This window comes from Podarcis filfolensis (assembly GCF_964270895.1).
Source record: "Podarcis filfolensis genome assembly, chromosome: 12".
Taxonomy (NCBI): Eukaryota; Metazoa; Chordata; class Lepidosauria; order Squamata; family Lacertidae; genus Podarcis; species Podarcis filfolensis.
In genome coordinates, this window is record NC_139614.1 from 49,400,355 (window position 1) to 49,416,035 (window position 15,681).

The 15,681-nt window shown below is 42.9% G+C and overlaps 1 protein-coding gene across 2 annotated transcripts in view; it reads left to right on the top strand.

Annotated features, from left to right (window-relative positions):
• The first annotated feature begins 1,817 nt into the window (after window positions 1-1,817).
• The window catches only part of WDR48 (WD repeat domain 48), a 31,977-nt gene continuing 18,113 nt past the window's right edge, over window positions 1,818-15,681 (top strand). Inside the window, exons 1-6 of one of the 2 annotated variants that reach the window (XM_083579603.1) lie at window positions 1,818-2,932; window positions 10,876-11,016; window positions 12,042-12,120; window positions 12,825-12,907; window positions 13,183-13,312; window positions 14,631-14,719. In XM_083579603.1, the coding sequence (XP_083435729.1) occupies window positions 2,885-2,932; window positions 10,876-11,016; window positions 12,042-12,120; window positions 12,825-12,907; window positions 13,183-13,312; window positions 14,631-14,719 (570 nt within the window). In that variant the 5' untranslated portion in view covers window positions 1,818-2,884. The remainder of the gene's footprint in view (window positions 2,933-10,875; window positions 11,017-12,041; window positions 12,121-12,824; window positions 12,908-13,182; window positions 13,313-14,630; window positions 14,720-15,681) is intronic. The other variant, XR_014540474.1, reaches the window with a different exon arrangement.

Sequence of the window (15,681 nt, forward strand, 5' to 3'; positions counted from 1 at the left end):
GTACCATACAAAGATGCAAGATGGTGTATATTTTAAATGCCTGTTTAGAGAATAACAGGATGCGAACAGCTTTTAAGACAAGTACACATTAGGGCTGTATTTTAAGACAAATAAGCATTAAAGTATTCTTTGGTCTTTTAAATGGACAAGTATGCACTTAATAAATGGGGAAATTTGCACAACACAATAATCCTTGCCATCTCTTTGTGCCCATTCAGACCATGGCTAATGTTCTAAACATCAAATTAATCATGGCCATGCTACAGAAATGCAAATATGACTATTCAAAAAAACTAACTATGGGGTATTATAAACAATGATTACCAAAAAGAATATGTTAACGATTAACCTATTTTTGTGCCACAGCAGAAGTTTAATTTGCTTGCTCTTTCTAGTGAGCAAGGTGCAACTATGCCTTCTTGCCCATGCCGTAAGATCAGCAGATGCCTTAAAATCAGTAGATAAGCCCTTTTTGTGGTCTCTATGCAGGATTAAATGGGGTGAGGTAGGGTGCAAGAGGCCTTTTCATTAGCAATTCATTGTACGCAAAACCTCCTTCTACTAAGCTGTGTCCGGCCTATCTCTTGGCAACACTGCTACAGGATCTAATTGTTGACATCCATCTGTCTTGGGAGACAATGGAGGAGTACGCCTTTGGGGATGAAGTCAAACTGTTAGAAGGTTGCAGTGTGTGCTGTGGCTGTAGAGACCTCATGGTGTCATCCAAATCAGGGATTTATCCTGCTGCTCCTCTTCCATTGTGAAATATGCCATAATCACCCAGTAATGCCTTTCCGCATTCTGCATGGCAAAAACAGTTGAGTCCTTTACACAAATAAAATCAGAAATTGCATTTCATTCTCCCGGGACACTAGGAATGAGTGACCATTCCCAAAGAAACCTCAAAGAGTGCATGCAGTGTGAAACTGCTTATTACAGTTCACCAAGTGATCCAATTCTACCTCCGATTGCTTGAATCAGCATAAATATATTTTTCTTTGAATGTGTCAATTAGCTTTCCAATACCAGAATGTCTGTGTTGTCAGTAACAACTGTTTTGTGAATGGCCACTGATACTAATGTAATGATCACTCTGCACTTTGCATATTTCATTTCTCTCTTGCAATCCCACCCGGCCACCCTATTATAATACCTTAACTTTTATAATACCTCAACTTTGCATCTGGTGGAAGGTTCGTGAAAGCTTATACCACAAGTAACTGAGGGTGGGCAATCTTCTGGAGCCCACTTGCAAATTGGAGAAACCATTGTGGGCATCCGACAACCAAGCACACACTTGCAACCAATTGTCTTGGCTACAACGCAGTGCTTCTGATAAGCTGCACTTTGTTGAAGGAAGGGGTGTTTGTGGGCATTATGTTGGAAACCCCTTAGTCTTTAAGATGCCACAAGACTGCCTCCCTCTTGATACACCATACTGCTTCTTGATACACCATACACAGGACTGCAATATTTCAAGGGCTGCCTCTCCCACCCCATGAACAAACCCTGACCCTGCAGTTTTCATCAGAGGCCCTTCTCTGCATGCCCCACCTGAGGGATGTAAAGAAGGTGGCATTTTCTGTGGCTGCCCCACTTGTTGAATGGTCTTTCCAGGAAGACATGCCTGGCTCCATATTTGTCAGTTTTTGGACGCCAGGCTTTGGCCTTTGGTTAATTAATGTTGCCTCTTATGGTGTTGCTCATCATTTAGTGTGGTGGGAACGACTTGGTCCTTCTTAAAGTGCTGCTATTTTTGCTTTGGCTTTTGGTTAATTAGCATTGCCTCTTATAGTGTTGCTCATCATTTAGTGTGGTGGGAACAACTTGGTCCTTCTTAAAGTGCTGCTGGATGATCATTTTATATATTTTGCATTGTCATGGTTCTTCTACCCCCACCCCCCAATTTTAAACTGTTGGCAAAATGGATCCAGAACACTTTCATGGCCGGTTTGCGAAGCAGTGTACAATTAGCCATATTCTGTATCTATCCTGTGGTTTCTTTGAACTACTGTTTCAGTGCATTCTTCTCCAAACCAGCTTCAATCTAATCTGAGGAAAAAGAACGCGCTAGCTGTGTTTCTAATCAGTAATGTGTACACAGCCTTTTCACTTTAAAAAAGTGACTTAATAATTGCTGCAATATTGATAATACAGTCAGCAAAGGGCAATAATCTTGGGGGGTTATTTTATGATGTCTTTGTGCTGACCTTTGGGTACTCAACTAATGAAAAGGTGAGGGAACTTCGATAAGTTCAATTTAACTTTATTGTTAGGGGCGCTTGTATTGCCCACCCTGAGGCATGGGGCTGGGCGATTAATACACCAAAATAAATACATAAGCGTGCAGCGCCCTGCTGGTTCTGAGGTAAATCAATGCATCCAACAACGTACAGGTGAATGAACAAAACGTGTGGGCAACGAGGAACGGAATGTGATATGGGCAAACATGACAAAACGCGGGAAAGCCGAGCTCTGACTGAGGTACCACACAGACGAACCTCGCGCCCTTTTATCATCTCGGTGGGGGTGGGGCAGAGAAAAGGAGCAGCGCGAGCAACGTTTCCAACTGTCACCTTCTCTCCCTACTGATTAGACCAGCCCCCGCAAATCTCGCGAGACCAAGTACCCCTCCTTCCTCGCCCGGTTCTCAGACATCCCTCACAATAACGGCTGCCATGGCAACCGCGCAAGCCACGCCCCTTCCACTAACGTCCTTCGTCCCTTCCACTCCTGTGACTCGCCCCGCTGCCCGAGATTTGAAAGGGGTGCGGCTGCAGCAGGAGCAGGAGCCTCCTGAGGCGGGACTTCCGGAGCGCCTCCAGCCTCTCCGTTCCCTGTCCACCCCCTGCTCGGACGTGACGACAGAGTGTCAACATGCAAGATGGCGGCTCATCACCGACAGAACACGGCGGGGCGGCGGAAAGTGCAGGTGAAGGGAGTGAAGCGGTGCCGGTTGGAGGGGGAGGCTTGGCCGAAGGGCGGAGGAGGAGAGCGCGGGGGCCCCGCGGCCTCGCTGGAGGGAGAAAGGCCGGGGGAAACGGCGATAAAGGCGGGGGCCGGGATGAGGAAGGGGCCGGGTTCGAGGAAGCGCGGGAAGAAGCCGGGTGGGGGAGGGATGAAGGGCGGAGCGGCCTCAGCTTGGGAAAGATATTCTGGGAGCTAGAGAAATTGCCGCAAGACCCTGGCTTTCTCCTCCCCGTCCTCAGCTGCTGACGCTTTAACGGCGGGAGAGATCGGAAGAAGCTGCTTTAGGGACCCCCTTTGCGAAGTGGTCATCGTCTTGTCCCGCGCGTCGGAAATAACGAGATTGTGATGCTTTTGGCCATTACCGCTCCAGGGCTCTGCCTGTGGGTGTTAGTATTTCAGCTCGCGGTTTCCGCCAGCTGCGGCCCCGGTGTTAAAAACACCAAAGCCCAAACACCTTCTCCACACACCTTGGCGAATAGGTTTAGGGCCCGTGTGGGTGTAGTAGCTAGTGCTGGGACGATCCAAGGTCAGATCCTTACTTGGGCATAGAACTCACTGGGTGGCTTTGGGTCAGTCACTGTGTCCTTGTCGAACCTGCCTCACAGGGTTGTTGTGACATCAAGTGGGGGTGAGTAGAACCATTTACATGCCCCAGGGCTCCTTGGAGTAGAGGTGAAAGTTATATGTTAATTAAACATTACATGAAGGTAGTGCTTTAATTGTGAGAGCATTGTAAAAGTGTATCTTTACTGCTGGAAGTTTGAGGCTACAGTTTGGAATTCTACCACTAATGTCTACTATCTCCTTTTGAGTCGGGTTTATGTGTGTGTCTGTGCTCACTGTACTTTTTGGCCAAGATTGGTTCCTCAGAGATGACTTACAGTTAAAATCTACACAGAGGGGAAATGTAGCTTCAGTTGTAGCTTGGGTAAAAGACTGTCACTCAGTAGTGGTAGAGCATCTGGTGTGCATGCAAGAGATTCTGTGTTCAGTTCTCACCATCTCCAGGTGGGACTGGGGAAGATTCCTGTCTGAAATCCAGTCAGTTTGGACAATACCAAGTTAAATGGACAAATAATGTGATTATTACTAGGCAGCTTCCTAAGTATATGTGTTGGGGATAATAGTCTAGGTTCCAGACACCTCTGTAGCAGATGGAAACAGACTGGCTAATGTGGGCTGTGGGCCTTGTTGATCCACTCTGGCTAGACTTGTCATGTAAGGGGAACTCTGCTTGTTGAATTCTGAATGTACTTCACAAAGAGGCTCAAGAACGTGGGTATGTACATAAAAATTGCTGGCAATGATCAGTTTCCATGGTTTATCTTTCCACTCTTCTGAGTTGCTTTTTATTCTAGGAGTTTGGAATAGAGGAAAAATAAAATTTTAGTGTGAATAGATTTTTAAGCCCCACAAGGGGGTTAAAAGGTATTTTAACAATGTTTCTGTGACGATAATGTATCCCATATCTAAACTAACAATTTGAGGGTTTTTTTTGGGGGGGGGGCGTGTTCTCCACAGACACTCTCAGCTTATCTCTGTTCATATCTGTCAATTATTTCCTCCTTATGGCTCAGTTTATTGAAAAGTTTATGTAGCAGACCCGTGGGGTGTAATGGTAATGGGCTAGGCTAGGATCAGGGAGAACTGGGTTCAAATCCTTACTGCCATGCAGCACAATAGCTGATAACAGTTGGCCATGACTGGCTCAGTTATCCATCATCCTTCCAGCAACACAGTGACATCACAATATGGAATCCAGTTGCCTATATGACACTGAGTTTTTATAAACTGAAGTGCCTTGATATAGAAGGATGGTGTTCCTTTGCCTCTTGCCTTTTAAAGCAGTCCAAGTTAATTTCCATCACCACATATTGTAGCAGCAAATTCCATAGTATGACTATGTGTTGTATCAAGAAGTACTTCCCTTTGCCCATCCTTAATCTCTCACCATTCAGCTTTATGGGATGACCTCTGCTTCTATTATTATTATTCTTCATTCATTCACTTATACACTGCCTTATACCCGGATCTCTCAAGGCGGTTCACAAGACCGCAACATATAAAATATAGCCAAAAGCAATAACCCAATAACCCCCCCCAAACCACACACACACACACACACATTTAAAATGGCCGTAGGATGTAAATCAGATCAACCAAAGGCCTGGTTAAAAAGGAACATTTTTGCCTGGCGCCTAAAGGTATATAATGAAGGTGCCAGGTGAACTTCTCTGGGGAGAGCATTCCATAGACAGGGAGCCACTGCAGAGAAGGCCTGTTCTCATGTTGCTACCCTCCAGACCTCTTGAAGAGGCACATGAAGGAGGGCCTCAGAAGATGACCTCAGGGACTGGGTAGGTTCATATGGGAAGAGGCAGTCCTTGAGGTATTGCGGTCCTGAGCCATCCTGGTTCTAGTGTTATGACAGGAAGGGAAGAGTGAATTATTTATAAACCTCTATCTTTTTTTCTAAATCCAAAACTCGTCTCAGCATTGTAACCTCTTCTCCCAAAGCCTTTTAACATCCCTATGAAGCCATTGGGAGCAGTCATCAGGAGGTTTGGGTCACTGTGTCATCAGTATGCTGATGTCAGCTCTGCTTTTCCATTAAACCTGAGTCATGAGAGGTTGCAAATAAGGAGATCAGCTAATGGAGTCCAGTTAGTTTTGCCATGACCTGATTATCATTGGCTGGTGGTAACACAGAGATGGGCATTTTCACTGATAGCAACTGTGTTTGTGGAATGCCCACGCTGCTGAAATACAAGAGGCACCATCATTGTTGACATTCTACCAGCTCCTGAAAACGCACCTGTTTAGCCAAGCATTTCCCTGAATTTAATTGTGAATTTATTGTTTTAACTGTTTTTTAAATGTTTTAATTATGTTTCTAAACTGTTTTATTATTTATTTTAATTAAGGGTGTTTTAATAGCACTGTATATTTTAATAATGCATTGATTTGATGGTTGTAAACCACTTCAAAGCCATTTTGGCATATAAGTAGTACATTCATTAATTATAATGGAGTTGCTGTAGCATTTTGGTTGCCCTTTTCTGCATTGTTTCTACCTCTACAAGTTCAGCTCCTGAATTGTACATACCATGCCCCAGCCACTCTGGGCGGCTTACAGCATATATAAAAACAGCTTTAAAAGTAGTTATGTTAGCCATTTTCCACTGATCAGGCACTGAAGCCCGCTTAGGGACAGGTTGCATATTTTTGTTAAAAGATCAGCAGTTTTACATTTCAGCTCTTTAAGAACTCTCAGATGAACTCAATGATATCTTACTTTTTTAATTGTTGATAAAGCTTAGAGTTTAATAATTGTCACTTCAATTCATCCCTGTTCTTTAAATCAAATCAGGCATAGGTATCTGCCCTATACGTTCAGCTGTGAATACAGATGCAAATCATTTGGCTTCTCTGCAATCTCCTTCTACTTCAGCAGATCTTTAACTCCTTTGTTGTCTTTAATCAGCTGTGGACACACTTTGGACTGTATTCTGCTTTTGAAGTACTTAACATATTTTTTATTAATATTTTTAAACAACATAGTGAAATTCTTTAAAATTTCTTTTCTTCTTGCATTTTGTTGTCAAAGTTTGCATTCCTATGAGAAATTGCAGGAGATATTCCTACTGTTTCCTTCCTTGTCTATACCACAGCACAAATGAGATAAATTCTTGCCTCTCTCCAGAACCATCTACACATGGTAGAGGAATTGAAGTAGTAGTGTGGCATTTGGAGTCTTTGGTCTTACTGTAGCCGTTTTTTGTAGCACTCTGGCAGACCTGATTACTAACCAAAGCTTTAGATAATACAGGAATGTATTTAAAATATCTTTCTCATAATCCTTAAATGAGCAGGTGACGTAAGGTCTCAATAATAAGAAAATTGCACATTACTGATGCATATTCTCAGCAGCAGCAATTTGCTACAATTCTCAGACACTTACGCTGAAGTAAATGGGGCTTAATGGCTTCTTTCCCTATTATGGAATACACCATTATAGTAGTAATTGTAACTATAAAACATAATTGCTAAATCCATCAGCAAATTTTAGATTTTGGAAATTGCGTGAAATGGTTAAGATTTAGATCATTTGCATTTCCTTCAATAAGAGCCCATATGGTGTAGTGGTTAGAATGTTAGACTAGGACCTGGAAGACAAGGTTCAAATCCCTGCTTGGCCATAAAGCTGCCCAGGTCACCCTCTCTCAGCCTAACCAGTGTCACATGGATATTGTGAGAATAGAATAAGGGGGGGGGGGAAGCATCTACATCACCTTGAGCTCCTTGGAGAAAAGGTGGAATATAAATGTAGTAATAAATAAAAGTTGTTGTTTAGTTGTGTCCAACTCTTCGTGACCCCATGGACCAGAGCATGCCAGGCACTCCTGTCTAAATAAAATAGGAATTAAATAATGGTAGCATACAGACTAAAAGGGTACATATCTTCAACTGCTCCAAATGTTGAGATCAAAGCAAACAGATGCCTGTGAGGACCTGCCTAATACCCCATGATCCTTTTCGTTTTGAGGTTTCTCAGCTTTGAGAGGTAAACCTAGAGAGCAGGGGTGAGGAACCTTTCATGTGCCATACCATATTGCTTCAAAAGTAACTAATCTGTCAAAGGCTGCATGCTGGTCAGGGTGGAGCTCACAGAGGTTGTAGCATTCATTTTTTTTCTCTTTCTGCCACCCCCTTTCTCCCATATTTTTGGGTGGCAAGGAGAGAGGGAAATTAAACAATCTGTATCATTATAAGTTATCTCATAGTGGATAACAACAATTTAAAATACAAATAGAAGCCAACAAAGTGCAGTAGAAAATAGGCTGATGGGAGCAGGTTTTCCTTCGCTGCTGCAGTACACATGACCTTCCATGAAGAAGGCATCTCCCAGTCATTCGAGGGGGAATAGGCAATTGAGTTGAGACTTCAACCTCTCTCAAATTGCATGAGATTATCCTTGCACCCACACGGTGGAACCAGTGTTGTAGTTGCAGTTGCATAGCATGGTCATTCTTGCTGCTACTTATATTCCCAAACTGTTTCCTTTCAGAATTAGCAGTACTTGTGGGTGGTGAAGTGCCCTTTATAATATTGGTATTCTCTGTGTGGCTCCTTAACAACAATGGTTAACTGCAAATGGTGGACTAGGATTAATATCATTTATTGAATTAAATTGCCTACTGGATAACTGAAAAGACTTTAGTGAACTGGCCCCAATGTTTAGCCCACCTTTCTTCAGTCATGGAACTCAAAGTAGCATTCATGGGATTCCTACATGGTCTTCCATCCAGGTGTCAATCAGACCCACCCTATCTTTGCTTGGGCAAGGTAGCTGCCTCGTGTGCCTCCAGACCATGCGGTAGGAGGCCTTAGCTAACAATTGGTTGTTAAAACCCAGCCAAATGTCTGTCTGTCTGGTTAGACATTTCAGTTAACACAATCTTGATGAATGTGCAGAAATGTCTGTTCTTCTTGATTCTTGCATACAGCTCTGGGCAACATTTGGGTAGATGGATTCTATTAACAGATAATATTCTCATTGGGGATTGTTCACTTACCTGTCTGAGCCCCAAGCAAAAAACGCACATGAGTCATACTTCTTGTTGACCTATGCTACATAGAACCTAGATGCAATTTTCTATTTGAGAATATCACTGTGCTAGTGAGCCCTTCTGTCCCCTGGTTCTCATCCCCCTGTGTGGCTTTGCTTCCATGAAAGTTGAACTGAGAGGCACTCATTAATATTCTGATGTGTGGCATATTTTTTATTGCCTAACCCTGTTCTCAAAGCTGAAAGGAGTAGAGTTTGCACTTCTTAATCCTGGATAACAATACAGTGGTACCTCGGGTTACAGCCGCTTCAGGTTACAGACTCCGCTAACCCAGAAACTTTGCTTCAGGGTGAGAATAGAAATTGCACGACGGTGGCAGCGGGAGGCCCCATTAGCTAAAGTGGTGCTTCACGTTAAGAACAGTTTCAGGTTGAGAACAGACCTCCAGAACGAATTAAGTTCTTAACCCGAGGTACCACTGTAATCTGTTTTATATACTGGTATGGAATACTTCAGGCATATGAATTGCAAAACTTAGTGTACAACTTTGTGTGAACGACACATTATATGTATCAGTACCATCTGCTTGCAAAATGCCAAATCATCCTTTGAAATCTAACTCCTGCAGAGGGAAGCTGTTTTTACTGCACGAAAGTGATAAATCATATAATTTTCCAGAGGGGAAAACACACACACAAGCATCTTTTGATGCTTGAAATCATTCTGTCATTGGGCTGAAATTAGTGCTCTTGACTCAATTTGGGGGGTTGATTATTCCTAATATTTGTAAGTAGTACATTTAGCATTCAAGTTGTAAACCTGACATGAATGCTTAGTTTTTTGTGGAAAACAATGAGCTAGCTTTTGTGAGTGGAATTGTCACAGACTCATAGAATTGCAAAGATGGAAGGGACCCTAAGTGTCATCTAATGCAACCTCTTGCAATGCAGGAATCTCAACTAAAGTATCCATGACAGATGACCATCCAACCTCACTTATATACCTTCAGTGAAGAAGGTTCATTGAAGGATTACAACCTTCCGAGTTGTAATCCTCTATGCTTTAAGTTGGATGTAAGAACTGTTGAACTGGGTGAATCTTCTGAATAAAGGTGCATAAGATTCCACTATCAACCTGCTTTTTATAAGCTGTTCTAAAGGTGTCTTAGTCTAATTATCACTGTTGTTGTACACCAAGGGTGACAATAAGGTAGATCAGCATCTACTGGTTTGTCTAACTCTAGCAACAACAGAAAAAAATCTCCCTAAGCCAAAGGTTTTCAACCTTTTTTGAGTCCACAGCTCCCTTGACCAACTACATTCTGGCAGCCTCTCACCCTTTTTCAAACACCCTTGCGGCGTTTCCCCTCAGCCTTCTCTCTTTGGGAGTCCTCTGGGCAGCTGCAGCTGCCACCTTTGGTCTCTGAACTGCCTCCCTCTGCCCCAAAGAGAGGTGCTTCCTCACACTGCCATACAGGGATCTGGGAAGCATCCCCTGGCCAGCCCCAGAGGCACCATTCGCCTGAAGAGCTTGTAGCCAGGACTGCTGCAACAAACAGCTCTGCAAGCCTTTGGGAGGCAGAGAGGGCATCAGAGGAGGGAGGGAAGGAAAGAGGGACAGAGGCCAGTGGTGCCCTTGGCACCCCTGACTATCATCCAAGTGCCACAGCACACTGGTTGAAAACCACTGCCAAGATAGATTGCTGAAAAAGAAAGCTTCACAGGAAACCAGGTGTGGATATTTTTGTGAAAGGATTTGGGAGCTTAGTTCTGGGACTGCTTGCAAATTCCAGGACTCATCGTGGCCCTTAATTCTTTGCTTATATCCACTTGGCTAGGTCACTATTTTGCAGCTGGATCAAATTAATGGACCTTGGATTCTAATGAAAAGACATGGTAGATCCCACAAGCTTGAAGTCCATCCCCCTTGGTGTATGCAGTTCTCCCATGCTGAAGAGCTGAGCAGTGTGATCATATAGTAGTGCAAAACCAGTCAACATTTGCTAACCCTGTGTAAATATAATGTGTTCGCTGTTGTCAACTGCACATGCATTTTTCTTGCTCCATTATGTCATTTCCATAAATAATAGAAAGATGAGGAATAATCTTTCCTCCTTCTTCCAGCATTATTTAATGGACTTGGGGCAAAGGCGCTCTCTGTCTCCCGTTTCTCTAATATCTTAGTTGTTTGTGTATGGTGCATTGGATGTTGATGTGTTCCTGATGGTGATTTTTTAAATTAATGGAAAGTTTTGTTGAAAATGAGTGGGCAAAACAAAATACTTCTATCTGAGGCTTCTTAATGCTTTAATTGGATTTCTGTCAACACATCTTAGGTCTCCTATGTAATTAGAGATGAGGTGGAGAAGTACAATCGAAATGGGGTAAATGCACTGCAGCTGGACCCAGCGCTAAACAGACTTTTTACAGCAGGCCGAGACTCCATCATCAGGATATGGAGCGTCAACCAGCACAAGGTAAACCAAACACAGAAGCTTCGCTTTAAAAGATGGGCTTAGAACGTTAGATGCAGCCAATGAAGAGTATCTTGCACCATTAAAGGCCACTCTTGTGTTGTATCGGCAAACACTGCAAATCATTCTTACCAAGTACATTAGCATCTTCATTTTTTTTAGACAAGAAAGCACAGTCACAATAACATTTGCCTAATTTGGTGTAAAATGAAATTACCTTATTCGTATTTATATACCCCCTTTCAACCAATTTTGGCTCCCAAAGTGGCTTGCAACTAAAATTCTCAAAGTACAGGTACGTTGACAAGTTTCCACTATTGCTGTCCTATTTCTGAAACTGGTTGAGTGACCCATTGCTTCACTCCTTACTTTCCTGTCATCTGCTGTGGTCTTACCAAGCTCCTGGTACCTGGCTAATAGTGAGTTAGTTCAGTCCCATCCAGAAAGTGAAGAGACCGAAGGACTTGGGGAGGTGATGCTGGCTAATACTGAAAAGAGCAGTTTCCTTCAAATCCAAAAGGTGTTCTCATTCCCTGGAGTTTTAGCACATAGCTTTTAAAAATAATTAGAGTGGTTTGTTGAGAGCTAAATTCTGGCTTTCTTGAGCATCCTGAGTGAGATTCACTAACTCAATTATGCTGTTAAAATAATTGCTCTGACCACTCCCACCCTGTCAGAATGATTTTGTTTTTTTGTTTAAGAATCTGGGATACAGTAATAACATACAAGCTATTTTTCTATGCCTGAGCAAGAGAAAATGAAATGTTTGAAAGCAAATTTGTCAAATGATGAGTGATTTCTCCCCCCCCCCCACACTTCTGTAACTGAAATCTGGTGGTGATGCTAGATAATATTATTGTCCTTAATCTTGTAATCTTGAGATCAAAGTTATGGTTCATGGCTTGATTTAGTGTTTAATTGCTTCTCTTCTTTTGTATTTTAAATTTAAAATAAAAATTGCTCTGAACACAGCAAAAATGGCACCATGAAACAGGAGCAAGGACTCACAATGGTTTTTTTTATTCCAGCAAGACCCTTATATAGCATCTATGGAACATCATACAGACTGGGTGAATGATATTGTACTCTGCTGCAATGGCAAAACATGTAAGTGCCTTTTAAAACACTAGGTGACTCTTTTGAGTTACATGTATACAGTTGTACCTTGGGTTACATACGCTTCAGGTTACAGACTCCGCTAACCCAGAAATAGTACCTCGGGTTAAGAACTTTGCTTCAGGATGAGAAGAGAAATCGTGCTCCGGCGGTGCGGCAGCAGCAGGAGGCCCCATTAGCTAAAGTGGTACCTCAGGTTAAGAACAGTTTCAGGTTAAGAACAGACCTCCGGAATGAATTAAGTACTTAACCCAAGGTACCACTGTATTGGTAAATCCTAATTTATATGGTGTTTTTCTGTGTTCTCAAAGAAATGCACTGTTTTAGTAATCTTACAACAACCTTGTAAAGTACCTTAGTAGGTTTATAGTCTCCTGCTTTACAAAAGAACTTGAAGTACAAATATAGCAAAGTAAAACATTAATGATGAAATGGCAGAAATATCATAGGAAATTAATTAAAAATCAATAGGAAAATGCCTGGCACGTGTTTAGCTGGCACCAGGTGCTATGGCGGGAGGTGGTCTTGTGGGTCCCACCAGAGGGAGTTCCAGAGCTGTGAATATACCAGCTCTTGTATCATTTCATATGAGTTACTTGCAAGTAAATGCAAATTCTAGTTCTTGAAGGATGGACAGATTCTCTTTGCTACTTCCCGCAGAAACATAACCTGTTGTAACTTTTTTTCCTTCGTAGTGATATCTGCTTCATCCGATACTACTGTTAAAGTATGGAATGCACATAAGGGATTTTGCATGTCAACACTAAGGACCCACAAGGTAACAGGAAGCATAGAAATGCCATAAATAATAAGTACCGTATTTCTCCGTGGAGAAGACTAGGTTTTTTCCCTAATAATGATAAAAATTAGGGGGCGTCTTATACACAGATCGTGCCGAGGCCATTTTCTTAAATCTGAGTCCCCCAAAATTGGGGGCGCCTTATACATGGGGGCGTCTTATAGAGGGGGAAATATGGTAATCACTGCGATTGTCAAATCAGTAGTGCCAGTGTTCTAAAGTGCCTTTTTGTCATATCCATTTGCTTATTTTAGGATTATGTGAAAGCCTTGGCGTATGCAAAAGATAAAGAGCTGGTGGCATCTGCTGGGCTGGACAGACAGATATTCCTCTGGGATGTAAATACGCTAACAGCACTGACCGCCTCAAATAACACTGTCACGAGTAAGTACCCAGAGGATTTAAGCTTATGCTGATCTGTGCAAAGCATTTTTTTACTGCCATGGAGGGGGGGATATTTTGTAACCCCACAACTTTCTGGAGCAATAGTTCACTGCTAAAACAAAATTGCTAGAGTAAGCCTTAACAGGCAGTTAGAAATGACTTCAGTCAGCGTTCAAAGGTCAGTTTTTAAACTTAACAATATCAGTTAAGTGATATAAAAGGATATGGTCTGAAGACACATGAGGTGGGTCTGGTCAGCACCTAGATGGGTGATTGCTAGAAATGGCATGTATTCCACCCTGGGTCCCATAATGCAAGAAAGATGAGATATAAATAAAACGGACCCCTGACCATTAGGTCCAGTCGTGGCCGACTCTGGGGTTACGGCGCTTATCTCGCTTTATTGGCCGGCATACAGCTTCCGGGTCATGTGGTCAGCATGACTAAGCCGCTTCTGGCGAACCAGAGCAGCGCACGGAAACACTGTTTACCTTCCTGCTGGAGCGGTACCTATTTATCTACTTGCACTTTGACATGCTTTTGAACTGCTAGGTTGGCAGGAGCAGGGACTGAGCAACGGGAGCTCACCCCGTCGCGGGGATTCAAACCACCGACCTTCTGATCGGCAAGTCTTAAGCTCTGTGGTTTAACCCACAGTGCCGCCCGTGTCCCTCTGAGATATAAATAGAAGGAAGTAAATAGAATACAAGTCAGTGTTTCCATTAATGACAGGGACACCAGCTGGACCCATATATTCCTGGAACCTGGTCAGAAGTTGCCTACAATGGTTCTGGCTGTAGAAACACATAGTCTTCATGGGCTTCTGTTTGAGTAGATGCCAGACCACCTGAGAGTGGGTGAGGTGGGGAAGTTTGTAACAATGTCAAATACACTTGTTTCAGTGTGTCGTAGTGTCTGTCAACCATTTACTTATATGGGAGAAAATCAAGTTCTCTGTTGGGATCTTAGTGTTCCCACTGGGGTAAAGGTACATACTTGTAGCTCTCAGCTATCTTACCATGTGTGATGAGAATTGACTTTTTAAAACGTTTACCTCAAATTACAGCCCTTAATATACTTTGCTTCTGTAGTATGGTGAAAACACATTGCAGAGGGTATTGCATTGCTCTAACAGCAGCCCAATAGAGCATTTAGTGCGACCATTATAAAGAGAGGAAATGATGGGCTGAAAAATGTATGGTGGCAGCAAAATGTAAATTCTTAATGCCGAACACTACTTAAATTGGTTACTGCAAGTTCTTGCTCTTTCTTGGTTTGAAATATTCATCCAAAATGATGTTTGATTTGTTTTCAATAGCTTCTTCCCTCAGTGGGAACAAAGATTCTATCTACAGTCTTGCCATGAATCAGATGGGAACAGTAATTGTATCAGGGTCCACTGAAAAGGTAAGCAAGACACAGACACACTGGCTTGGTGAAAAGATTGCACACAACTTCTATATAAATTTCAAATCTTTCAGTGTTCCAGTGTCTGAACAGGAATATCATCCCCATACCCTGGGAAGACTGCGCTTGATGTTGTTAGGCAGACATTTTGTCTAATCCAACAGGATACTTACTGGAGCTGGAGGGTTTATAATACAGCCTTATCCCACTAAGCTGCTGGAGAAGTTGATCCCATATGCTGGTGCTGAAGTGCCTGCACTTGGTCCTCTTCCTTCTGAAAGTCTTCCTCCAATATAATGGGCTGAGGGGAGTTTAGTAGTTACAGTACAATTGTTATCCCTACATACACACAAAACAAAATATGTCTGTGGATATCTTTGGGAGAAGAAAAAGCTAAGAAGTAAATTCTTCACAAATCCGGAACACAGTCCCTAATATGGTGGGACACACCTTGTACACCTCCTGCATCCAATCTTGTGCCAAATGTATTGCTCTGCTTTCCTTTGGACCACATCAGCCAGGCCAAGAGGGGTGTCTTGTCATCTGGGCAGCCCAGGACTTCCGTGCACACTGCCCAGGCTTGCCCCCTGGGAAGGTCACTTCAGTGCTGCTAACGCAACAGTTTGACTTCATTGCCGGAAGAGCACTCCATTGTCTCTCAAAACAGACGGATGCCAACGTTGTACATGTACGTGCACATAAACACCCACAGAATAGTAGTCATTTAGAAACTATTGAGGATGACATCTTGCTGACCCCTGCTGCCTCCAGTTAATGATAAGAACCCTTTTTCTGCTATAGGATTCCATTCCATTGCGGGAGAGCTTCTGGGGGCCTCATGCCAGTGAGGCCAAGGTGTGCAGATCATTGGATGTGACTCTTACCTATGGACAGTACAGTGGTACCTCGGGTTACATACACTTCAGGTTACATACGCTTCAGGTTACAGACTCCGCTAACCC